Source organism: Coenobita brevimanus, chromosome 8 (assembly GCF_032717465.1).
Source record: "Coenobita brevimanus isolate Jiangsu-jjx chromosome 8, ASM3271746v2, whole genome shotgun sequence".
Taxonomy (NCBI): Eukaryota; Metazoa; Arthropoda; class Malacostraca; order Decapoda; family Coenobitidae; genus Coenobita; species Coenobita brevimanus.
The window spans coordinates 40,689,146-40,716,552 of NC_136961.1; the positions used below are offsets into that span (position 1 = coordinate 40,689,146).

At 42.2% G+C, this 27,407-nt stretch overlaps 1 protein-coding gene across 1 annotated transcript; it reads right to left on the reverse strand.

Moving 5' to 3' along the window:
- Positions 1–329: 329 nt before the first annotated feature.
- On the reverse strand, positions 330–27,407 carry LOC145407749 (glutamate receptor ionotropic, kainate 5-like). The gene is made up of 4 exons (XM_080278625.1): positions 27,211–27,407; positions 10,420–10,510; positions 1,913–2,213; positions 330–370 (listed from the first exon to the last, which is right to left on the reverse strand). The coding sequence occupies exons 1-4, from the start codon at positions 27,405–27,407 to the stop codon at positions 330–332; spliced, it is 630 nt and encodes a 209-aa protein (XP_080134751.1).

The following is a 27,407-nucleotide window of genomic DNA, read 5'->3' on the forward strand; positions in this document are numbered from 1 at the left end:
TACAAGGGGTGTACAAAGGAGTACAAAGGAAAGCAAACAGCAACAGACCTTACGGTAGTTTCGAGGCTGTTTGTTACAGAGTAGACTATGACTATGAGATCTAATTCTACATGTGAAGGATAAGGATAGTAAAGCAAGATGGCTGCCCTGCCTCCAAACCCTCCAGTTAAAACTGGCAGGAAAAAGTGAGATAAACCACCATGCAGCATGGAAAAACTGACATGGATATTTCATAAAAAAGATTGAAAAGGAAAAGTTATATTCTGTAATACTTTATCTATACGTTACCAGTCTGAATAACCTGAAAGAGAAAGTAATCAAATAAATAACTATGGCATGACATTATGTATGGGCACGTTAACGGGGGCATCTGTAGACACAGCATGGGAATTGCACAGTGCACAGTGTGAATGTTCAGGGGTGGTGCGGCAGCCTTGCCTGGCTCTTTTAAGGTAGGCAGCAGTCAATCAGGCCCCAGCTCCATTCACTCCACTGAGACAAGGAACTTTCCCATGCGGGACAAGCACACAAGTTACCTCCTGAAGCAGTGACCCCTGGTACATTAAAAAAAAATCCCAATGGTGGTCACTTCACTACCAAGGGACCCTCAGTGATCCACAGCCCATCACAGGTCAAAAGTAAGAGTAGTGGCCATTAACTCAAGGCTATCTGTGCATATCCTAGTCTGTGCTTATATCAATTTTGCATGTAATAAATTGATCAAGGCTTGGAAAATATATACAGTATATATATATATATATATATATATATATATATATATATATATATATATATATATATATATACATATATATATATATATATATATATATATATATATATATATATATATATATATGCTCTTGAAAGATAAATAGCTAACTTGTTGAGGTAGGACACTAATCCTCCTCAAAACAGGCCCTTGCTGACTGGACACACAGCCCAGCGTTCTTTCCATTGCCTGAAACACTTTTTACGTCGGTTTTCGGTATCTCTGACAGGTGCTTTGTTGCATTCGTCATGATCTCTTCTCTCTTCTCAAATCAAGAACCCTTTAGTGGAGTTTTGATCTTGGGAAATAAACAAAAGTCACACGGAGCCATGTCTAGTGAGTAGGGAGCCTGCTAGACCTGTGGGATGTTGTGCTTGAACAAAATTCTTGAATCAGATGAGAAGAATGGTCATTGTCATTGTCATGGTGCAGCTTCCAACTTGCCAATTTCCAAGACCTTGTTTCTTCCACCGAACTGCATCACAAAGACGATGGATAACGTCGAGATAGTAATGTTTGTTGACAGTCTGATCTGGTGTTTTCATAATGCACAACAGAACAGTAGTCGAAAAATACTGTCACCATGCAAGTATACCTCATCTTGCTGCAGACCTGTTGTACATTTTTTGGCCAAGATGACCATGCATGCTTCCACTGGGACGACTGTGCTTTGGTTTCTTGGTCGTATCCGTACAGTCAAACCTCATCTCCAATGATAACAGTGTTCAGAAAGTGTAGATCGCGATTTGCACACTCCAACATGTCTTGAGGAAAATTCATACAAGAAAGAGATGATGGCGAATACGAGGCACTTGCAGGCGATACCGAAAACTGACTTTGAAAAATGTTTCAAGCACTGGGAAGAACACTGGGCCATGTATGTCAAGTTAGAAGAATCTTATTTGAGGGTGATTAGTGTCGCAGTTCAACAGGTAAGGTTTTTATTTTTTTAGGGTCGAAGGATGGATACTTTCTGAACAGACCTTGTACATGCATATATGTATAAACAATAAGTTTCTTTAAATTCCGTCCCATATACATAACAATAAACAGTAGGAAAGAGTAGGAATATAGTAATAAAATTTATGACATTACTCTCACATCCTGTCTGAAGTGACCATCGGAATCTGTCGAAATTACCTTGTTGAAGCAAAGCACGCACACAGCTGAAGCCTTTTGCCCAGCGCCTGTCTGTGTCCTGTGTGTGTGTGGGAAGGCATGAGGGCAGGATCAGCATGACAGTGATCACTGCCAACAGCGCCGTCACCACGGCCGCCCACACCAGTGGTGACCAAGGCAGCAGGAAGCCCCACGGGTCCACCTCAGGACGACCACGGGCAGCAAGAACCCGGAACCCAATCAGAGTCATATACTGCGTGAAGTCCATCCAAAAGTTCCGGTCAGGAGTCATGCCGAATGGACCCAGAGCCAACTCCACTTCCTGAGAATCAAATGATTCTTTATTCTTTATATTGTCATATATAAAATATTAATCACACTATGGCTCTGAAATATCTAGGGGGTAAACTTCTGTTCATTTTCTTTTTAAAGTACTGGAATTCAACCACGTCAGCTCGGCACTGTTCTGTGGCATCAATATGCAGGGCATACTTATCTGCATCAGAAGAAACAAAAAACATTCTGTTTCTTACATCATCAGGCAACCCAGGGAAGTCTCGACAGCCTCCACTGTTATCATCGCTTGTTAGCAGGAATGCAGAATGCATAAATGTCTCGCCCATCACCTCGGGTATCCCACCAACACCCCAGTGCATAAGTGGTGATACTGCTCTGAGATGCACTCATAATATTGATACCAACTCTCTCATTACTTCAGCAATGAATACTCATAACTGGCATTAATGTATTTCCACATCTTCCTATTCCTGCACTACACTCACTGTGATACTAACTTACACAGTACCACTACATCATAATTTTCTATGAAGTTTTTCACTACCTTTTCTTTCACATTTCCAATTTACACCTCCAACACGTCACACACCCTTATGAGAATGCCATGTTTTACTTGAACCTAGGTTGATCAATTGAAGTGTATTAAGATTTTTGGTTCACGTCAGACTCAATCATTTAGTTGCATCCTAGAACAAGGAAAGAATACTAGGGTAAATTCATATCTACCAGCTTAGCCTGGGGGTTCTCAAGGGATGTCTTCCCCCACCAAGAAAGGGAACTTTATGCAGAGAATAGAATGTTTGGATGCTGGTACTGGACATGGAAATAAGTGATCTAGTAACAATAACAACGAACCATTAACTCTGTACCTGGTAAAGGGCAAAAAAAATAAATGAACAAATGAATACGTGAAATAAAAGAGCAGCATTTGCTGCACTTGTCGGACCCCGCAAAAGGCACAACAAAACTACACGGAAATATTTATTTTCTACATGTCATTAAATGGATGGGATTACTGGAGGTCAACACGGCTGCTACCTGGTGCCAGAGGTCTCCAAGCTGAAAAATTAGTTGAATTTTTAAAACTCATCACTAGGGCCGCCGACAGCCATCACCTGGCCTGGGGGAAGATTATCGACAACGGACCCCTTCCTCGCCCTGAAAACTGTGTTGAATATACTATGCTCTTGGCTAGTCTGCTGCCTAACCAGTGTGTCACGGCACATTCATGTACTGCCAAAAGAATCCTGGTGTGCCATAGCACTTTTCCCTTCCTCTTTATAAAGCAACAATAATAACAACAGGGAAATTATAGCATATTATGTAAAGAAAAATTAGAAATACTATTTGGCATGAACAGTAATCCCTCCACCAACCACGTGTTTCACCAACCGAGGAATTCACTTATACTCGGTAATATATTTGTATACCACATCACTTGCCGCGGGTCCTTGGTTCACTTACATTCGATTTGCAGTGGATTTCCCGCCATTCAGTTCAGTCTGTGTTGTTACTGGGAGCAAGCTGAGTACGAGTGCTGTTACAGTACCTCTCTCTAACAGTTTATCACTTGTCCTGTTGCCGTTATGGGGCAAAATAGTTAAGTGTAGCGAGGACGAGGATGAAGACGAGGACGACAAAGAAGATAGTAAAAAAATGAGGTAAACATACGCTTTAAGCAGTAAAAGTGTATTGTCCTCGTCTTTTTGGTGAATATCCCACTGCTGACCCCAGTATATTGTTACAGAATTTTAATTATGTCTCACTGTTATGACACCAGAGTAATGTTACGATGTCTCTGATCCCACAAAAACTTTGATGTCACTACAATCTCTCCTCTTACAACAATTTCTTATATTACCGCTAAGCGTTGGAGTGTAAATCACCAGGATGCACATTGAATTTAAAGTTGAGATTATATTGGTGTCAGTTGGTAATGGGAATTTAGTAACCGGTGAGGTTTCTATGCCGGTTCTAGTTGTCCTTCTTCAATTTAGGGTTGTATTAGAATTTATGGAGGGTGGGAGGTGTGGTAACATGATATTCTTTATGGCTAGCCGTCACTGTATTGACCTTGACCTTAACACTTTTAACTTAACAACGTGGCTGCCATTAAATTACCGAGCCTTTTTTAGTGTAAACCCAAAACCAACTGGGGTGTTTTAATTCCCTTACTCCGAAATAGGTACAAATGAATACCCGACTTATGTCCAAACTGTAGGATCAGATTTCATACTGAATGGGTTAGCGTGAATTTAGGTAGTTTTAGGTTCCCGAGTTGTTAATTCCCCTTTATGCGCCTTGCGGGCCACCCCGTACATAGCCATCAAAGAAAGGTAGGTGGAAACCCGAATCTAAACAGCATTGCATTGATTTTAATCATACCCAGAATTAGATGAATACTTAAATCCATAGACTCACTTCCCTAGTTAACATTGTTCTAACAACACTTGAATCAGAAAGACCATACGAGTAATGATTGGACGTCGTTCTCCTTGGTCACTGAGGGACTCGAGGAGGGACGATACTAAAACGATATAAAGACCACTTACTCAATGATACATCCTGCACCCCTCTCCAACAATAACAGTTTCACTTCAGTGGTGAGACTTAACCATAACACTCTGTTCAAATAATGGTAAGACCCAAAATGACCTAACTTAATACTTACACATCTTCCGAGAATTAGATTACCATTTTAGACTATTGAAATACACTTCGATTACATTATTTCCCTTGTGACTGGTGATACAGAAAACTCCCCGACTTAGGTTAAGGTACAGTTATTTACATTTTTGCCTAACACAATGAATGCGGGGGAGAAGTGTATGGTACGTAAGTGTGGTGATGCGTTTGGCAGATTACGACCTGATTTGATGTTAAGATCTGCGGATCAGACGAAAGGCGGTGGTTGAGTCACACAAGAACTTTGCTATTGAACACACTATTAATCACTCTATTCTCTATAACTTTCATTGTGGAAACAATGGAAAGGGGAGATTATGAGGTTTTAACACTAATCTGCGGATCAGATGAAAGGCGGTGGTTGAGTCACGCAGTCACAGCTCGCTCTCGTCTTATAATTTCATTCGAGGATGTTAACTTCCGGTTACAGCTTTCACGTTAACAAGTATGTCTCGCATCACTCATTTAGGAATTGACTTCTTTAGAGCTTATCGCATCTCAGAGATTACACGACGATAGGGAGAATTTGAGTAGTATCGATAATGATCACATCACTTAATATCAAGTCTTCGTAAAGATGTTCAGATGCTATTTGTCAGTTAGCTCAGCGTGGGAATGTACAACGATCGATATTTAGAGGTTAACTATACATAGAATATTATGGACTGTTTCTCCCCTTCTGGCACTTTCTCAGCAATTGTATCACTAAAAGGGACTAAGACCGAAAGATATCTTTGAATTTACTCAATTAAGAGGCTATGAAGCCTAAGCCAATTTAAATGATCGCCAAACTCCGCTACCAGCGTGTTTTATGGAGGGGGGGGGAAATGTATGGAGGGGGGGGGAAATGTATGGAGGGGAGGAGGGAGTGTGGTCGGCTGATGTAATACTTAATGCGAATTACATAATACATAGATGTTCACTTATAACTTTTCTCTACGATGCAAAAATCACTCTTATATTATACCTATAGTACACTTATACTAGATTATAATTATCCACACTTATACTAAATTGTTCTTAATTATTAAATTACAAATATCTTACATCTAGGTTATACTCATGTTACATCTTAATTTACTGGCACTACAAAAGCACCTAACCATATCAGTTTTTGTTCTTCCTGATAGTAGACTACAGTATGTCATATTTTTCTTATTGTATTTGGGCTGGTATGTGAACATTTCTTGTTAAATTTGTTTCCTTGTTGTTATTAGCTGTTCTGCTGTGACAACTCGTTTGATTCGTCAGCGTAATGGCGGAAGGAACTGTCCTACCCTGAGTGTTTAATTAAACCTCTCACCAAATTTAATTGCTCCTAATAATTAAACTTAACCTAACCTAACCTCCAGCTGGGAAATTATGAAATGAAGTTAACCTTTGAGCACATCAAGTTTCTTCCGTTACGCCGGAAACAATTGTAGGTACTGGTTAAGGATCGTGGTGATAATAATAGGGGAGAAATTTTTCAGCAGGAAAAGGTAATTTACCATACTTAAAATAGTCAGAAAAGCACCTAAAACAAACTAGATGAATATCAGTTGAATTGGTAAGGCCTTTCTGTTTCTTGAACTTAAACGTACATTTATCAAAAATTACTCTTGCAACCTTTAGGAAAGATACTCATGGCCAACAGTCTCGCTGTTTCTTCATTGACACAGATCCCTTCATGAAATGAAGTCTAAAATTCAAATATGGATTGATTAGACACGTTCCTGGCTCCATACAAAAAAGATAGAAAGATCTCCGAAATAAAATGAAGCAACCATCTATCCTCTGCCACTTCAAGCCATCATCGAAGTACTTCCACAAGTACGACGCTCTACCCAGCCAATAATCTTCGTTTCTAAAGTTGTATAGTAAATCAATTTTTACCGTACATTTGTTTATTTGCTTATGATTACATTAGGTACAGTGCAATACTGTGCATTAAAGACCAGAAAAATAGTACATTTTTTCATGTTAAACCCCTTTTACCTATGACCTATGGTTCCCTAACTCTATTTTCCCTACATAAATTTAACATAATCAACCACGGTTTTCCAAACCAAGCTGGTTTTCAGGAACCAAACACCCGTGGTTGGCGAGAGAGTGCTGTATTTGTTTATGTATATGTATTCCTGATTCATAAGTCTATAAGAGCTTAAAACAAAAGAAGACGGCAGGTCAGATTCTCTCTATATCTCTCAGCCCCTTCACTATGATATAAAGATAGTGTAATACATAACTCTGGACTGTAAATGTTATACATAGCCTCATTTTAATGTGTTTAGATGTAACTATTCCTACTTTCTTATATATATAACTCATGGCAACAACGTTACACGTGTATTGCTAAATTCTACAAGTCAAATGGGTAGATGTCACAAGAATAATTATTCTGAACAATTATAAACCTTAGGTCTAGACTGTGGGTATTAGTATCACACAGGATACTATTTGAGACAAGATCAGGTAAAGTGAATAGCACTAAGATCAGGAGTCCTAGGGCAGTGAAACCAAATACTGTCACTCGGGGGAAGTCCAGGCTTTATCTATCAGGTGGAGTTCCGTTCACCGGGGCCGTGTCACTGTTATCACTGTTGGCAGTCTACTTCGTTTGTCTGTCATGTTATTAACCCACTGCGTCCCGGCAGATTTTTCAGCACTAACCTGTCCCCCAATCCCGGCAGATTTTCGAAAAGTTTTTTTTTTTTTGGCTAAAACCTCTGCTTTTTATGAGAAACATCGAAAATTCAGAAAGTGCTCAGTTGAGTTTAGAAATATGGTAGAAGTAAGAGTACCTTTACCTTGTTACAGTGTTCTCTTAGGCTAGGCTCGAGAGAAAACGTATTCTATGGGAGGGGTAGTTATTCCAAACCATTCATAACTGGTTAGATATTTATTTATTTGGTACGAATTTATTTGTAGTACAAGAGTATATTGGTTTTCAGACAATAATATAGGTGATATAAGTGTTGTTCACTCACCAAAAATATCAACATATGGTACCTTCTTTTACGACGTTACTGCGTCTTCACTTCTGCTTGTTTCTTCCTCTGGCTTATTTCTTCCTTTGTCCTCCATCTCAAGAATCACTTTTGCCTTGAATGTCGTCATTGGTAAGACTGTGGTGCGACATGTCTTTACTGGCCAGGTCACTGCTAACAGGTGAGTTGCCGAGAAAATGGCGTGGGGGGGGGAGACGGGGTCAGGTGGGGCCAGGCTTTATCCCCGCCTGGCATTGGGTAGAGGAAGGTCTCCCACATATGTCTACCAAAAATCACCTGTGAAACTTGAAAAATGTGCAAATGACGGACCTCGCAATTGCACAACATATCCATACGTCGTTGGGACGCCTTGGGTTAATTAATACTATGGCACTGGGAGCCTCTGATTGATCTCAGCGTGAGGCTATGTCACTATGATGGTATTACGTTCACTTGGACAGACACTTTACTCACTGCCCAGCTGTGTTCACTGACTCACAGTCACTTTATCTATTCCACCTTTCTTTTACATTAACATTGACTACTTTTATTTCTGACTTCCCATATTCTAATAATTCACTGTTCTGCCCTTGCTTCACTGTACCACTTTCACTGTGCATTCACTGTCACTCACTATCGGAATTTGGGTGTCGTGGCGGTCAGGTACAAGGGCAGCGGGAATAGCTCAGCCTGACTACTGATAGGCTGAGTTCCGCCAGGGGCCTCCGTATTCAGGGGCCATGGAATCACTCGTAGGGGCGTCCTCTCTCTTCCGGGGCTGTGGGTGGCGAAGGGTCCCGTGCTCTCGGGGCTCGGGGCTGGAGTCTGGCCCTCTGGACTGGGGCCGAACAGCTTCCTGAACCGTTTGCTCAGGTGCCTGACAGAGGACGAGGGTCTCCGGCATCAAGGGCTGGGGATGTTCCGCCCAGGGGTCCTGGGCACAGTCTCGAGGTCCTGCAGCCTGAGGTCTCCAAGGGTCGGTGACACCGTCAGGAGCAAGCTGCGAAGTCGGCCTCCATCGTGGTCTGTCAGGCGAGGCCTCTCAGGGACCGGCTGTAGGGAGAAGAGCCCAATGGTGGTCATAGGGCCTCTCTAGCAGTCCTCCAGGCTGAGACCTCCCCCTGGGTCGTAGTCTCGTGGAGAGGAGGTAGCACCTGATGGAGGAGCGGCTACTGGCTGTCTCTTCTCATAGGGCCCAGCTACTGGCCATGGCCTTCTAAAGGCGCAGCTACCGGCCGTCACTAAGGCCCGGCTACTGTCTGTGGCCTGTGTGGTCGAGCGGCTGCCAGCTGTCTCTAGGGCACCTTCAGAGCAGCTACCAGCCATCTCCTGACGAAGGAGGGAGCGGCTACCGGCCGTCTCCTGTAGAAGGGTCGAGCGGCTGCCAGCCGTCTCTTGCAGGGCACCTTCAGTGTGGCTTCTGGCCATCTCTTGACGAAGGCGGGAATGGCTACTGGCCGTCTCCTGTTTACCTCCAGAGCGGCTGCAGGCCGTCTCCTGTAGGAGGGTTGAGCAGCTTCCAGCTGTCTCAGGGGTGCTGATTGGAGCTAGAATAATAGCTCCACCCCGATCCTGTTGAGGGTCGGGTCACCCGCAAGGTACTTGCGGTTTCCTGCTATGGTGGCGGGGGGCAAGCTCCAGGTCATAGGGGCGCGCGGCCCAGGTGAACTTATGTCCCTCTCGCTCGGAGCTGGATCGCACGCTCTCTGCCCCTCTGTAGGCTCCTTCTGGGGGTGTCATGTCGTCCTCAGAGCCTATACCCGGCATTATATATATATATATATATATATCACTCATCTTAATTGTTCACTCTCATCTTAAATGTTGGAACCAACTGCCTAGCCCCGGGCTCCTACACTCCTCATGGGGCAATGTAGGATTGGATGATGGATGGATGGATGGATGGATGGATATATATATATATATATATCTATATATATATATATATATATATATATATATATATATATATATATATATGTGTATATCTATATATATATATATATATATATATATATATATATATATATATGTATCTATATATATATATATATATATATATATATATATATCTAGAAATCAAATGTGTCATTGTAGAATGAACTACGCTATGTTATATTTTCCTACTTCTTAACACTATCTGGGAGGGCACAGGCACCCCCCTCAGGTACAGGCCCCGAGGATTATCCCCTTGATGCCCACCCACTCCCTCTCCTCAGCCCTTTTCATTACTTCTACTTTTTATTAAATATTTAGTATCAGGTATACAGTAAATATTACAGATATTTTACACATATGGAGGCTCTTACGATCGGACTCAAATAAGAGCTCTAGTCTTATACAGTAGTAGAGTCGACAGCATAGGATGTTTGTACCAAACCTGGGCTGGCTGACAACAACGAGTTGGCTGGCACACGACTACATCTGATGACATTACAGTGAGTGACTCAGAGACCATTCCAGTCGTAGGCTGGGTGCTGGGATGGTCCAGCAATAAAGAAGTTAACAAAAATCAACTGTGTTTCTGCTCGCAAGTAAGAAAAATAACTTGTGATATTACTGAACACCAACACTAACCTCATTCATCAAAAGGCCCAGCATGCCAGTCCAGGAGCCATCACTCTTTAACCCGCCCCAATTGCGGTCCTCAGCTCGGATGTACGAGTACCTGAATCAAAAAATGAATTTGAAGCCAGAAAAAATGTAACTAATTAGATATGGTTGTGTGGGACATATACCGGTAGTTAAACGGTTTAAAGTGGGCTGAAGATGGTGATCAGTGGTAGGAGATTTTACCAGCTACGATGTTTCGGACGAGGGAGGTTACGTACAATGTCTGGTGTTTATCAAGATATATATATATATATATATATATATATATATATATATATATATATACAGACATATAATATACTGCATATGGATAAATACATATATCTGTGTATGTATGTGTATTTTTGTATGGATCTCTCTCTCTCTCTCTCTTTATACATATATATATATATATATATATATATATATATATATATATATATATAAATATATATATATATATATTAGGGTGGTCCACAAATACAAACGTCTGAGAAACTTCACTCCCACCCCTTAGATCTTTTCCTTTTGTCATAAAAACATGTCTGTACAAGTTTAAACCAGTTCGCATGACACTTAGGGGTCGCTCAAAACACACTAGGTTAGTTTACCAAAGCGCATAACCTAACCTAACCTAGGCATGTTCAGTGAATACTAATGCTGAAATGCCGTCAACTCAAAATTGTTTCATATCCTATTCACAAGTAACTGAGGCTGAGCGTTAATGAATGCCATATGTCTAAGAAGACGAATGGTGATTTTATCTCATGGTAAATCCTGACCAATTTCTGGAGAGTCAACATCCATCAAAAGGGCAGGTTCTCAGAATTTTTCCCCACCACCACATCACCTTGAAAAAGTGCACAAAGGATAACACCAAAGAGGTCTGGAGACAATTGGAAGCCCTCTGGAATCGTGCTTCTATCTCCAGTAGGAGGAAGGATCACATGATAAAAATGATTTTGGACTTCCATCAAAAATGGCAGGGTCTGAAGAAGACATGTTACGCTGCATTCCAACCCAAGAAGAAAAAGAGGAACCTTCAAGAGTGAGCTCACCATTTTGTTCATGTCGCCCATGGCAATGCAATGAAGCTTATTTAACAACCAAAAGAAAAGGAGTTCTTGAAAGCTAAAGAACTCCTTGTCTTTTATCCCACCGCTGCCACCAATTTTAATGTACCAGCTCGTGTAGACTGCACTGAGTTCTCCAGTTGGTCACTAAGTTACTGCAGCTAAGTCTCTGCTGCCACAGTTGCCGCCAAGAATGGTGGTGATAAGCCTGTGAGTCAGGAGTAGGGTAATGTGCAGGTGAATCAGAAGACTGGAGTCGATGTGTTTCTATTATGCCACAAAATAAAGATACAGCTGTGACAAGAGAGAAAGCAATGGAGTAGAGTGTTCCCATCCAGCAAATGCTAAGAGTGATCTGATCTGGCTCACTGTCATCCTAGGAACCAGGAATAGGTCAGCAAATTTAGAGATGCCATATCTCTCACACATAGAGAGGTATGTACATGAGTAGGCGTGAGTTACAACTCTGCAATGCACATCATACATCTCAATAAGGCAGTATTAATTGGATAAGGTGTATTAACACATATATATATTTCCCCAAGACTTAAACATATGCATACTTTATATCCTCCTATCACCCTCTTTCATCCTTTCTATTTATGTCTTAAAATGCTAGCATTTGCACGTCTGGGCTCTCATCTCGTTCCCACACCACACTCATAGTGAAGTTGTATTTGGTTATTGATCTCATCACTATATTACATACTCTTCAGTTATGAATAAACACTCCTGTATGTAATATGTAAAAATAGCATGAGACTTAACTCATCGTGGAAATGATGTCAGCACCAGGACAAGAGGGGCTATCAGTACAGTGAATACATTGACAACAAAGATAATGACAGCAGCACTGGAATGGAAGAGAACTCAAGATGAGAGGAAGAAGAGAATGGAGAAATATTCAGCTGCATCAGCAACAGTTGTACATGAGTTTTCGCCTGAAGGTGAGCAAGCACAAGGTGAATCATCATCTTCGGAGGAAGAAGGTGTAAGACCATCTGGAACTGATAGGCAATCATCCTCATCAGCCATTGCAAGTCCACTACTGAACAAAGGCCTCCCCCAACCTTTTCAGCAAATTCCTCGAGTGAACCAATTTCACCCATGTTTTGCAGGCAAACTTCTCTATCTCATCTCTCCACCTCCTGCCTGGCCTTTTTCTGCTACTCATATCTCTTGGAGTCCAGTCAGTTAGCCTCTTGCTCCATCGGTTATCTATTATTCTTGCTACATGACCTGCCCACCTCCATCCCTGTTCTTTTATAAAATCTGTAAGTCTTTAACATTAGTTAGCTCTCTCACTCAAGTTGATCTTTTCCTGTCTCCTAAAAATATTTCCAACACTGACCTTTCCACTGCTCTTTGAGAACGGATTAGTTGATATTCAATAGATTTTGTCAGTTTCTAGGTCTCACAACTGTATGTCATAGGTGGGACTACCCATTCGTTATATTGTGGTAGGTGGGGGAGCTCCCAATCCACTCACTCGATGTAGTGCTGCTCTCGGGTGCCTGCCGTTAACTCTCTTCCTTCATTCTTTCCTTTTCCTTTTGTCTATGGGCGACTCTACAGTCAGTGACAAGCCAAATGGTTTCCCATGCACCAGGATATCATTTACTATTCTGGTTTTTTTATCCGAGGAAGAACGAACCAAATGCCAGGAGCTCGCAATTATTGTTCCTTCCAAGAGAAAAACAAAATAGAAGAGTGAGCCACATTCAAGATCCAATTTTTTCGAGGTGCCTGGACACACTGCATTTGAAAGACTGGAGATCATAGGAAGCAGAGAATACAGACAGAGGAAGACAGTTCCAGAGTTGACCCGTTGCATAAATGAAGGACTCAGAGTAACGGTTAACTCTTGCATTAGAGAGTTGGACAGAAAAGGGATGAGAGTTTGCTGCTAGATGGGTGCTACACACCCATCATAGAGGTGGAGGAATGCATGCAGACAGCTCAGAGGAGACCATTGAAGTAGCGATACAAAAGAGATAAAGAGGCAACAGTCCAATGAAGAGACAGAGGTTGAAGGACGTCAGTAAGAGGAGGAGAGTTAATGAGATGAAAAGCCTTTGACTCCACCTTATTAAGAAGAGCTGTATGTGGGGAGCCTTCCCACACATGAGAGTTGTACTCTAAACAGGGGTGGATAAAACCCCTGTATAGAGTCAACAGTTGTTCAGGGGTAAAGAAGGAATGGAGTCGGCTTAGCACACCCAATCTCTTGGACGCAGATTTGACAAGAGATGTAATATGATCTTTCCAAGATAAGTCCCGAGTAAATGAAACCCAAAGCATGTTCAAGGATGATGCAGGATTAAGCTGAGTATTATTTAACATTAGTGGGTATACCTGTGGAAGATTTTGTCGGGTTGATAGGTGTATAAACTGAGTCTTTGATGCATTAAAAACAACCAGATTATTTTTACCCCAGTTAGAGATTTGACCCAAGTCAGATATTAGGTGAGCCATAGCCTCCTCCCTTGTTTGTTGAAGTAACTGCTGAGATGGATGTTGCAGGAACCGAATGGAAAGGTGAAGAGTGGAGTCATCAGCATATGAGTGGATAGGGTTAGATGTACAGCTTAGAAGGTCATTGATGAATAAAAGGAAGAGAGTTGGTGATAGGACAGAGCCCTAAGGAACACCACTGTTGATAGATCTAAGAGAAGAACGATGGCCATCTACAACAGCGGCTATAAAATGACCAGAAAGGAAGCTAGAGATGATAACATAGATAGAAGGACAGAAAAGGGCAGTTTGGAAATTAACCCCTAGGTGCCGGTCCACATCATATGACGTGTTGGTAGTGGCCTACAGTCCACGTCATATGACATTTTAATTTTTCACAGGCATGTTTGAACTTGGTAGCGTGCCATATGGACTCAGAGTATTGTCCCAGCATGGCTGGTGCGCGGGGTAATGCTGGCTGGCCGGGTGGGAGGGCAGCCCAGCAGTGAGGAGGGTGGTGGAGGGTGGAGGGAAACCGGCGTAGGGAGAGTGTGGCCTTGGAATCAGTTGATACTTGTTCAGGGTTGGGGTAGGGGTCAGGAGGGGTGGGGTGGCAAGGAGGGCTACTATAGGGCCCTGAGGGGTGTGGGGGAGAGTGTATGGAGAGTATCATACCGTCAAGAGTTACTAAAAACAGTGAAATAATGTGTAAATAGTGCGTAAATAATAGTGAATAAATAGACATAAATTTGTTAGAAAATAAGTTACTTTCTTGCGTTTTTTTGCTATTTTCGTTGTAATATTGTGTTCATACGGCACTGTGAATTAGTGAGAGAAACAAATACACACTCAACACTTATTTTGGCGTGAGGTAATCATCCGTCTTCCATTCACTAATACCGCCAACACACCACTGTGACCCTGAACATGCTAAGCCCAGCTGCCACACACCGGCTCCCTCACACCACACCACCACCTCCATATCGCCAACAGACAATAAGTACGCACTTTTTTATGTGTTTTTTGTCACTTATGATTGATTTGTAATGAAAAAAAAATTTTCGGGGAAAATCGATTCTCCTGAAAATAACCCGGTTCTGGGACGTGGATAAGTAAACCCATGCCCGTCGCCTAAGGGATAAAGATTTATGTCAGACTCGATCGAAAGCCTTTGAGATGTCAAGTGCAATGGCAAAGCTTTCGCCAAAGTCCCAAAAGGAGGATGATCACGAGTCTGAAATGTAGGTGAGAGGATCGCCCATGGAGCATCCCTGATGGAACCCATACTGATTGATCAGAAAGAAGTTGTGATGGGAAATATGCTTTAAAATTTTTCTATTAAGAACTGACTCGAAATCTTTTGAGATACAGTATGTTAAAGCAATTGGACGATAGTTAGAGAGTTGGGAATGGTCACCCTTCTTTGGGACTGGCTGAATGATAGCAAACTTCCAGCAAGAAGGAAAGGTACAAGTTGATAGACAAAGGCGACAGAGTTTGCCTAGGGAGGGTGTAAGCACTGAAGTACAGTTCTTGAGAACAACAGGATGGACTCCATCAGGCCCATATGCCTTACTGTATTAGTACTGAGGCCTGTGATGGCAGAAAATACATCAGCTGAAGAAATTTTAATGTCAGCCATGAAGAAGTCAGAGGGAGGAAGTGATGGAGGAACAGCACCAGAATTGTCTAATGTGGAATTGGAGGAGAAAGTCTGAGTGAAGAGATTTGCTTCATCAGTAGGAGAAATAGCTACAGAACCATCAGAGTAGAATAAAGGAGGGAAGGATGATGAGGTAAAGTTGTTAGAAAGGTTTTTGACAAGGTGCCAGAAGGAGCGGGAAGCATTCGAGTTGGAGAGTTGAGAGCATTTAGGATGGATGAAATTATTTTTAGCAGAGAGAAGAACAGACTTAGCACAATTCAGGGCAGAACCATATTAAAGATGATTCAGGGGTGGGTTGGCTCCGGTACCTTTTATAGGCCCTCTACTTGTTGTGGACAGCATTAGAACAAGCGTGATTAAACCAAGTCTTTCTTGCATTAGTCAGAGGATATGAGAAAGGAATGTATGCTTCCATGCCCGAGAGCATAACCTCTGTAATGTGCAAGGCACAACCAGATGGCTCCCGGCCATGGAAGCAATAACCATTCCAGGGAAAATCAAAGAAATACTGCCTGAAGGCCTCCCAATCCGCAGCTACAAAGTGCCACAGACGACATTTCTTTGGAGGGTCCACAGGCCATACCGGTATGATGGGACAGGTTAAGGTGATAAGGTTGTGATCGGAGGAGCCCAATGAAAAGGAGTGATTAACAGTGTAAGCAGAAGAATTAGTTGTAAGGAAAAGGTCAAGTATGTTGGAGCTCTCTCAAAGGCGGTCAGTGAACGGGTAGGGTGCTGTACAAGCTGCTCGAGGTCGTTAAGGATAGAAAAAGTGTAGGCTTGTTCACCAGGTGGATCACTGAAAGGAGAGGAGAGCCAAAGGTGGTGAAGAACATTGAAATCTCCTAGAAGGGAGATTTCAGAGAAAGGAGAAATGGATAGAATGTGTTCCATGGTAGAAGTAAGATAGTCAAAGAATTTTTGATAGTCTGTAGAATTAGGGAATAAGTAAACAATGCAGATATATTTAGTCAGGGAATGACAGGAGAGCCGAAGCCAGAGTGTAGAGAATTTAGAAGAATCGAGTTCAGGAACATGAGAGCAAGAAAAGTCGTTAAGTATATATACACAACAGTCACCTTTGGCTTTGAAAAAAGTATAGAGAAAGTAGGAGGATACAGAAAAGGGTCTGCTGTCAGTTGCCTCAGACAGCTGAGTCTCAGTTAGAAAATGAAGGTGAGGTTTAGAGAAGGAGAGGTGGTGCTCAACAGAGCGAAAGTTAGAGGAAAGGCCGCGAATGTTGTAGAAATGAAGAAGAGAATCAGACAGTGGTTCCGGGCAGCTCGGGTCATCACCGGGAGAGGGGCAGAAGGTGGGGACATTTATGTTCCCCCCCCCCCTGGGGACTCTGAGGCCACGTGTTGAGATGGCATGATTTCATAAAATTTTGGAAAAGGAAGTGTTATTGTGTACTGTGCATGTAGTCTGGTGTTGATAGTTAGAGAAACTGGTAATGGAGAGCATGCTGGTCTACTCTCTGTGTTACTGAGACACTGAAAAAGTTCAGCAAACGGGGATGGTCGGGACCTAGTCCCGAGGGCTGATGAAACGTGAGCTCCAGCTCTCCCTGTCATCAGCTTTCCATCTACCTTGGGAGTACTGCCAAGCTCGACTGGTGCTAACCACATAAACAATATAAACCAAATTATGGCACCTGGTGGTTTAGCAGGTAATTAAGGTGCTCCAATTGGATTGAGCCCTTGCATATTTATATACAAGAGATGGTTGGAGTTTATTGCTCACATGATGCCACTCAGGGAAGAGTGAGTCTGGTCACCCTCATCTGAAATGTCAGGACCAACTTGCCTAGTCCCGGGCTCCTGTGCTCCTCATGAGGCAACACTGGATTGGATGATGGATGGATGAATATATACAGTACTTGTCGTTTCATACAATTTGGCATGCTACTTTTAATTATTTCTCTGTTTACTGCAAGCTTTCCGTCAAACCGTAGTGCATCTTTTAATTTTGCTATTATGGTCTTTCGTTAGTTTTAGTAGTTGTCCGAAGTAATTGTACTCCTCGACCTCTGCAAGAATTTCTTCACATATTCTGGTGACGCTCTTTGATGTATTTGAATGAAACATTACTCGTATTCTGGTTCATCATTAGCCACCTCTTTGTCTGCTCTCCTGACTGCCTCCTGGACTTTACCTGGGGTGTTATGGAGGATCTGCATGGGATTGATCACTTTCTCATCCTCCTAACTGCAGTGGCATCTAGTCCTAGTTCCCATCTATTGAGGTGGAGGTTGGATAAGGTGAGCTGTTCCCTTCTCGTCTTTGATTTCTCTTAATATCTCTGTTGAAGTCTTTCCACACACAGCTGAGTCTGTTTCATTCTTTACCTCTGCCCTACATTCTGCTGCCCTTCACGCTGTTCCTAAAACCTCTGACATGTATCGCTATCGACTTGTCCCATGGTGTTATGAGGATTGTAGTGTTGCTGTACATGCTAAGTAGATAGCTTTCTCAAGTTACTGTCGATGCAGAAAGAGCATAATCTTGTTGAATTCAGGAGGGCGTGGGCTGAGGCTCATCAGGTATTCAGACAAGCTCTTCGGGAATCTTGGATGGCTTATGTGTCAGTTGTGAAATCTAAGACGCCAGTGTCTCAGGTGTGGAAGAGGGTGCAAAAGATTTTGGATAAATTTGCTTAAAGCAGGTCCCCCGTGCTGATGTCTAATGGTGAGCTTGTTGGTGACCTTGCAGTTGTAGTTGATATTTTGGCATTTGCCTTTGCGACAGTCAGTCATAGAGATACTAGCTCTCCAATTTTTGCCAGACATTGGGAGGTAGAGGAGGCTAGGGTGCTAGACTTCCATTCAGAGAATGGGGAACTTTACAACCTCCCTTTCTCTTATCACGAACTCCAGTCTGCCCTTTCCCCCTGTCATGACATCTCACCAGGGCTGGATGTTATTCCATACGCGATGCTTCAGCACCAGGATGATGATACACTGTCTTTTCTCCTCAGCCTCTTTAACAGACTCTGGAGGGACTCTTCTCTTCCCACCTCTTGGCGTGAGGCTATAGTCCGCCATTCCAGAAGCCAGGGAAGGAAGGTTACAGTCTCCTGGAATATCGGCTAATTGTCCTAACTTACTTGTGTAGATTAGTTGAAAGAATGGTCAGTACCCTCCAAAAGTATTTTCTTGAAAGGAATAAATGTCTCTCTCAGTGTCAGTCAGGTTTTCGAAAATGTCATTCAACAACAATTGCACTTGTCCATCTTGAGGCTGCAGCATGTGATGCTTTTGCTAGGATGCAGCATATGGTCTGCATTTTCTTTGACCTATAAAAAGCATATGATACTACATGGCGGATTGGTATCTTCAAACAAGTCCATTCTTTTAGTTTACTTGGCAGGCTGCCCCTATTCATACTGAATTTTCTGCATGACCGTTCATTCAGGGTTCAGGTTGATGTCACCCTGTCTTCATACACTCAGGAGGAAGGGGTGGCTAAAGGAAATGTCCTCAGTATGACCCTTTTTGCTATAGTGCTGAACGGTATTGTGTTCTTTATTCCAGAGGGGGTGTCTGCATAACTGTATGTCAATGCTTTGGCTCTATGGTATGCTGCTTCCTGAATGTCCGTGGCTGAACCTTGCATTCAGCTCATCCAGGACAGAGTCTTCCACTGGGCCAGCATGCGTGGTTTCCGTTTCTCACCAACGAAAACGGTGACCTTGCATTTCTGCCACTTGAGAGGTGTTCACTCTGACCCTGACCTCCAGGGATATGGCCACACTGAACAACGTGTGGATGAGGCACGGTTTCTTAGACTTGTTTTTGGCAGGAGATCGACGTGGGTTCCTCACATCCGTTCATTATGACAATCTTGCCTCTGAGCCCTCCTTCTCTCTTATGGACTCTGTCTCACTTGCCCAGGACACTGACAGAACTACCTTACTTCGCCTTTACCATGCCTTAGTAAGGAGCAAATTGGACCATGGTTGTGTACTATACTCCTTTGCTACTAAGGCACAGATGCAACCAGTAAATTCTTCTTCCCTTTTACAACACCCACCCTCACTATCCACACCCATCTGGGTACAGAGTGAGGGCTGCCATGGGGTAATAGGGTGTTCAGTTCTCCCCTGTTTGCCCAGTGCATGTTCCCCGAGTGATTCCCTGGCTTTTCCCAGAAGCATGACCATGTGTTTACTTCCCTGACAGGAAGGTCTCTCTTTCCTCACAGGCAGCACTTTATTATTTTTTAGAACATGCCTCTGCTCACAGTGACTCAATCCTAGTATATACTGATGAATCCAAATCCTGTGCAGGAACAGGCTTTGGTGATATTTTCAATTATTTTAGCCATGGTGGGAGTCTCCCTTCTTCCGCATGTTTTTGCTGCTGAACTTACTGCGATTTTAGTTGCAGCTGAATTTATTTTTAGTTTCCCTCCAGCTTCTTTTACAATTTTTACTGACTCAACCAGTGCCTTGCAAGCTTTGTCTCTTGGCTTCCCATCACATCCCTCAGTCCTGTCTATTGTGGAGTGGCTCTTCTTATTACACAGACACAGATGCTCTGTACAGTTGTGTTGGGTCCCTGCTCATGTGGGGGTCGTGGGCAATGAGCGTGCTGATGCTTGGGCAAGAGTTGCTGCCTCTTGCCCTTCCTCTCCTCATTACCGTGTCCCGTCCGAGGATCTATGTACAGCCACTATGGAAGCTGTCCACTTCTTCTGGCAGAGAAGGTGGGATGTAGTAGGGGCAAACAAACTGCACAGCATTCATTGGGACTTGGGCGACCGGGTTATGTGAGACTTCCGACGGTGAGAGACAACTTTGGCCTGCCTCCGGATTGGCCACACAAGGCTAACTCATGGTTTTTTTAATGGTGAGGGCACCCCCTCCCTTTTGTGGTGACTGCCTGGTCCCTTTGACCATGTGGCACCTTCTTGTGGAATGCCCCATTCTAGGGGACCTTCGTCAGCAATACCTTTCCAGGTGCTAAGCCGGGGACAGATCATACCTACTTTCCTCAGTGCTTGGGAAGGAAGCCTGTGCTATGGGGGAAGGCACCTTCTCCTTTGTGTTGAGTGCTGGCCTTCTTCACAAACTGTAGGGCTTTATTGTATTTTAGTTTGTTTTAACCTTTATCTTTCCACTAGTTTTTAGTTTTTGTTAGTTCTTTCTTCTGTTGGTTTAAGTATGGCCTTTCTTTTTGCTTTTTAAGGTTTTCTTTTATTTTGACTTTCTTTTAATGATTGTGTTCGGCGACATACGACCATTGGTGTTGCGCCGCCATGTCATATTTTCGTTCATTAATTAATTCATTCATCATTAGCCCTACATTGAGACGTTCCCTCTTTAGGTCATTTAACATTTCTTGCAATATCTCTGCTGTTTCTGAGATTAGGACAGCATCATCTGCAAATCTTAAATGGTTTAGGTTTTCTCCATCTATGTGATTTCCTTGCTCTCCCAGTCGAGCTATCTGAAAATACCTTCTAGGCATGTTGTTAAATTATTTTTGTGAAACTGTATCTCCCTGATGCACGCCCTTTTCATCTTATTTTTTTCCGATTCTTTATGTAATTTAATTGTAGCAGTTCCCTCTGTACGTATGTTTCGAACAGTTTTACGATGTTATTTACTCCTTGTTCCTGCAGTGAATTTAGAATTATGTGCTCCACTGAGTCAAAAGCCTTCTCGTAATATTTAAACTTAAACACAGTGGTTTATTATATTCTGTTGTTTTCTCAAATAGCTAATTCACTGCGTGTAGGTGATCGGTAGTTGAATACCCACTTCGGAATCCTGCCTGCTCACGCGGTTGGTTTTCTTCCAAATTTCTTGTTATTTGCAAGAACTTAGTGAAGAGTTTATAAATATCTGGTAATAAGCTAATGGGTCGATGGTTACTAAGCTCTTTTGAGTTACCTTTTTTGTAAAGCAAAATAACTATTGCATTACACCACGGTTTGGGAATTTTCTTCTTTATACATCAAGTTGAAAAGTGGGGGGGACTGCTTATCCGTGCACTACATACAGTGGGGCACCAATTTTCGCGCCTAATTGGGGCCAAAAATAATGCGCGAAAGTGGAATTAGCGAAAGTTGGGGCATTGTCTTTATGGCAAAAAGGCTAATTGGTTCCCGGTTATCCTAAAGTAACATCAGATTTTCATTTTCACTTGCAATACAGTACATCAAATCACTATTATACATTGCATTGTGAGATACAAACAATAAAAACTGTACAGTACACATTATATGAGGAGAAACATACCACAGAGACCAGGTTGAGGTGTTTAATGGATGTTGGGGGTAAGTATCCGAGGCGCGTGGCGGGCTTATTTAGCCACGCCAGACGTAGGCTATTGGCGCCACCTCTTGCTGCCTCGCTACCACTCTCTTTCTCTGCCTCCTCAGATGCAACTCCCCCCACACCACCAGGCTCTCCCCCCACACCACCAGGCCCTTTCCCCACATTACCGGGTATAGTAGAGGCCATTGAACCGTGAGAATCCAACACAATGGAGCTAGCACGCTCGTACACAATGGCAGGAATGGGTGGACAGAGTGTTGACATGACGTCATTCAAGATGGCGGTGGGTTGCGGGCGGGCGGTGCAGGAAATTCAAAGTTCAAAATATTGTCCCAAACCCAAAATTTGTGCGCGAAAATCGATTTTTTTCAAGCGAAAGTGGAAGTTAGGGAATATTTGGTGCATGCCGCGAAAGTGGATTCCGCGAATCCTGCTGTAGCGAAAGTTGGTGCACTACTGTACGTGAAACATTTGGGAACACAACGAACGTCACTGATATTAGTGTCTGCCCTGCCACACGTTGGCAGCCCTGATGTTGGGATGTGTTATATTATATCAGCAACTGGCAATATCCCCTTCCACACATACAGCAAATTTTTTATTACCTCGCATGGACGGAAGCAGGCGAGGTATTGTTTTTGGTTGAGTTTGTTTGTTTTTTGGTTGGTTTATTAGCAACATTACAGAAAAACGTCTAAATGAAATTACATAAAACTTTCAGGATATGTGGGCACTGGTCCCAAAAGAAAGTGATTACATTTTGGAGGTAATGGGGTGACCCTAAAAGGTCAAAATCAAAGTCACAGATTTTCAGAGGGCTATAACTTGAAACCGGTTGAAGATAGAGTTATTTATTATTATGAACATACAGGACTCTTGAATGTAGGCTTTCTCTGGCACCAAGACCTTTGGCTTTGGGTGACCCTGAATGGTCAAACTCAAGGTCACAGATACTCAGAGGGCTATAACTCTGAAACTGGTTGAAGATAGATATTTACTGCTATCATCATATAAGAAGTCCCATATGAGCTTTTAATTGGTATTATGACATTTGACTCTAAGTGACCCTGAGAGGTCAAATTCAGAGTCACGGATATTCAGGGGGCTATAAATCGAAATTCACTGAAGATAGATATTTACTACTATCAAGATATGGGAAGTCTCATATGGGCTTTTATTTGGCACCGTGACTTATGACTTTAGTGACCTTGAAAGGTCAAAAGCAAGATCAAGGATTTTGAGAGGTTGTAACTTGAAAACATTTGCGCCATTACCTTAGACAATTATTGTGTACCGTACAGACATTAAATGGCAGTTTCGATGAAGTATTTAACAGCAATAAAACAACTGCTGTCGGGCAAGGTTTGTTGTGCCTGGCACGACTTGTTTAAATAAACAGACATTGTTAATACATAATGAGACGTTGGTAATGTACAGCAGTTGTTCAAATGTTTTCAGTAGGCATCTGACCCTCTGTGCATGAATGCTTTTGTGACCCATAGTACTTTTACTCCTGCATCTGACAGTAAATCTGTTACTATTCCACCTTCTCCTGGGGCCTTCCCTCCTTTCATACTTTTAAGAGAAAGTTTACTTCGTTTGGTGTTATTCAGGTATTTAACTTGTCAACTGAAAGATTAGATACTCGTATTGGTACTATTATCTTTGATCCGTACAATTCTTTGTAAAATTCTTCAACTCTCTTCACCACTCTACCTCTGCATGTAATGACTTCGTTTTTGTCTTTCAGTGATATATTTTGTTGCTTTCCTAGTGCCATTTTACTTCGGACCTGTTTCAGACTCTCCTTCTTTGACAGTTTCTTTCATTTGATCCATATTTCTCTTTCTTCTTTCTTCTCTCTGTCTCTTGCTGATTGGCTTACTCAATTCCACTCTTTCTGCTTCATCTTTTTTTGTTTTTATTTTCATCTCCTTTCTTCTTTTCGTGAGCTAGAGGGTCATTTTTGAACACTTGTTGGCTTTGGTGGTACCATCATTCCCTACTACCTCCGCATAACTTACACTCCGCATAACTTACAGCCTGAAATCTGTTCGTTATTTCTAACTCAAAGGCTGCATTGTTTTCGCTTACTTGTACTGAGCATATCTTTTCACTTCTAATCAGCTTTTTTCTTTCACTTCTGAAATTGAGTCTGGCTGTGCAACCCACCATTCTGTGGCCACTTTCTATAAATATTTCGTTGATGAGTGTGACATTTATGACTGTGTCATCCATATCTGCTATAATCAAGTCGGTATCATTCTTTGCTTCTCCTGTAGGAGTTCTTCAGGTCTATTTTCTCCCTGTTCTATTGTGAAAGCATGAGTTCATTATTGCCATGTTATACATTTCAGCAAAACTTACCAATAACTACACCATAAAATACAGCAGCCAATCAGGATCACTCTTACAAGTGACGAGGTTCATTCATTGATTTCTAAGCTTTGCTAGGGCAGGTTACCAGATATCGCCAACCAGCTACTTGACGTGTTGCAGGTTCATATGTCCGCAGGAGTACAGACGCAAGGGAAAGGATCCAGGACTTCTCAATGCCGTGGCCAGGAAACAAAGAATGGTCTGGAGTTCGGACACGACTTCAAACCCTCTCCCCTCCTCCTCCCTCCTTCAGTTATTATCAACTACCACCACCTCTCTTGATCCAGAGGTAGCTTACTCCTTTGCTTCGCGGTTTGAAGAACACACACACACACACACACACACACACACACACACACACACACACACACACACACACACACACACTCACACACACACACTCACACACACACACACACACACACACACACACACACACACACAAATACATAATAAAATAAGGAAAGAAAACTGGTCATTTCGAGCTTGGCTCAATCTTGCTAAAAAATAACACCCGCTCTGACTTCTTGGGCATCAATGTGGCTGATGTAATTCAGTAAGTAAAAATATCTGTGCCACGAGTGAGGCGTTGTAGTTACAATAATGGATTACCAATTAATATGAACTGATAATTCCAATTAATGTGAGAATAATATTTCGGAAACTGTCGGCCCCACTTTCATTCAGTTTGTTCTGTCTCTTTGTCTTTCACGTCTTCATCTGTAGAAAGAGTTTATTCTAACTTATGCCGAATAATATCGTCTGCCTTTAGCAGGAGTAAAAAAGTGCAATCAATGTGAAATAATAATTGAGAAACATTCTGTTTGTCGTTCCCTCTGTCCGTCTATCCTAGTGACTATCACATCTTCCTCAACGAGAGGGGTCTGTTAGCACTTAATCTGAATCACGCTATCTGGTGGAGCTAAAAAAGAAGTAAGTCAACATGAATCAATAATCCAGAGACTGTTTATGTCTGTATATCTGTTTTCATATTTAGGAGATAATTTCCTTCAGAGGATGGATGTAATCGTCTGTCTTTAACAAGAATAAAATAGCATACATCCTGAATCTCAAACGGCGTGTGTTCGTCTGTGTGAATCCTTTTCCTTGCTGGAATAGTTTATACTCATATTCATCTTGGCTTACTAAGTTGTTGATACTGAGAATAACATAACAACAGTATCGAATCTCTCCAAGGCATATACCTGTCTTTTCGTCAGTTTTTCTGTCTCCCTGTCTATCTCTCTGAATATGGCTTCTGTCCAACAACATGGTTCTCTGCCGGACAGAATTCCAAGCGAGCTTGAATGTAAAGAAAATATTACAATAATTTACATTTGAAGCCAATATAAGATTTATTCCGTTCTGCATTATGCTCGTTTATTATGTTTCTGTGCAGTCGGAATTTTTTCATACGCATTGCACTCACGAGCACTAATATCTGCTCAGGGATGCCCCCATCCTACCCCTGCATACCGAGGGAAGAGGGGAGGGAGGGACGAAACGAGCTCCACCCGCCTGTTATCCAGCTCCCGACCCTACGCCATGCCCCTACCTAACGCAACCACCTCCCGTCATTCTTAACTGGCAGTTACATCTCAAGCTGACCTCATACTTAACACTCATGGTAACACATAATTCACAAACATAAAACACTAGAGTTTGCAAAAAGTATATAATACATTACCATCAACATGCTGCAGCAAGAAATTAATGTTTATAACGTTAACAGTAAAACAAAAGTTAAATGAAGCTCTAATCATCATTCTTTTCTGTGTGTACACTACTTTAGTTAATTATCTTCCTATTAACTAGTTTGCTCTTATTATTAGTATAGGACATATTTTATTCATATAAATTTCTTATCATTCACTTACATTACCAGTGTTCTTTTACTGACTGAATTGTATCAGTATCAACGCATATAACATGTCGGGAGACATCTTATTTACGCCTATAACATGTCGGGAGACATCTTATTTACCCAGGGAGAGACAAATGTAATATGCAGAGTAAGTGAGCAGATATTTGATACTGAGTTTTGATGATCCAGGCGCTGCTTGCATGCGCTGACTTGCACTGACATTTTCCTGTCGTTAAATTTGCAAGCTAAGAAAGAAAACGCTGAGATTACTGTTCTATGTGTACACATCCGAGAATCCCTTGGCGTAACGTGGTGGTAAACTGAAGCTCACTTTCCCCACTCCCAACGAAATTAGGAGAGACAGAGAACAACTAGAATCCGAGGGTAGCACGGCCTTATTCCATTACCGTAGCTACTGTAGTGGTCGTGGGAGTCATTTAAATAGCCTGAAATCCCGATGGACTATTAATAGGCTTACATCTTACATTTATACCCGAAGATTGGTTAGGATTAATTGCTCAGCTAATGCTATGATATTAAGAGGGTGCTACGAACTGCTTTTTTTTCTTTTTTTTACATTTGATCGTAACATGTATTTCCAAAATTATTTTGTATTTCTGTACATATTTATTAGGGTAGTTACTTATACATGACTTTATGTAAGTTGACAACCGACGAGGACAATACCGTTTTAGAGAGAGAGAGAGAGAGAGAGAGAGAGAGAGAGAGAGCGAGAAGTGGAGATTACCGAGTTAGCATTATTGCAAGTGTGCTCTGTGTCACTCGCTTCCACCTGCATTTGAGAAATCGAGTTTGTTGAGGGCAGAATGTTATGAGGGTACACGTGCGAGTATGCGCAATTCTATTTAAGAATAAAGCAGTCAACATCAAGAACACCTTTTGTTATCTCCTTCAGTATCAGTAAGTGGTGATGCCAAATATCAATGATAATACATGTTACATATTTCTTTAATAGACCAATATTTTTTTTTTCCCTTAGCTTGAAAAATTAGGCAAGTGTCCCAACCACAGTGAAAGGTTTAACGTACAGTACATACGTGAGGTTCATGTGCTTGCTGGCGACCCTCATGACGTCATCCATGGGCCCCCTGAAGGTGAGCCTCTTGCCCCCTGGTGCTGTGGGGTCATCCACCATGATGGCCTTCTGATCTGGCAGCTCCTCTCCCGTCACCAGCAGGTGGGGGCCGTGTGGGTACCTGATACCACCAGCAATATCATCATTGTCATCAGTCAT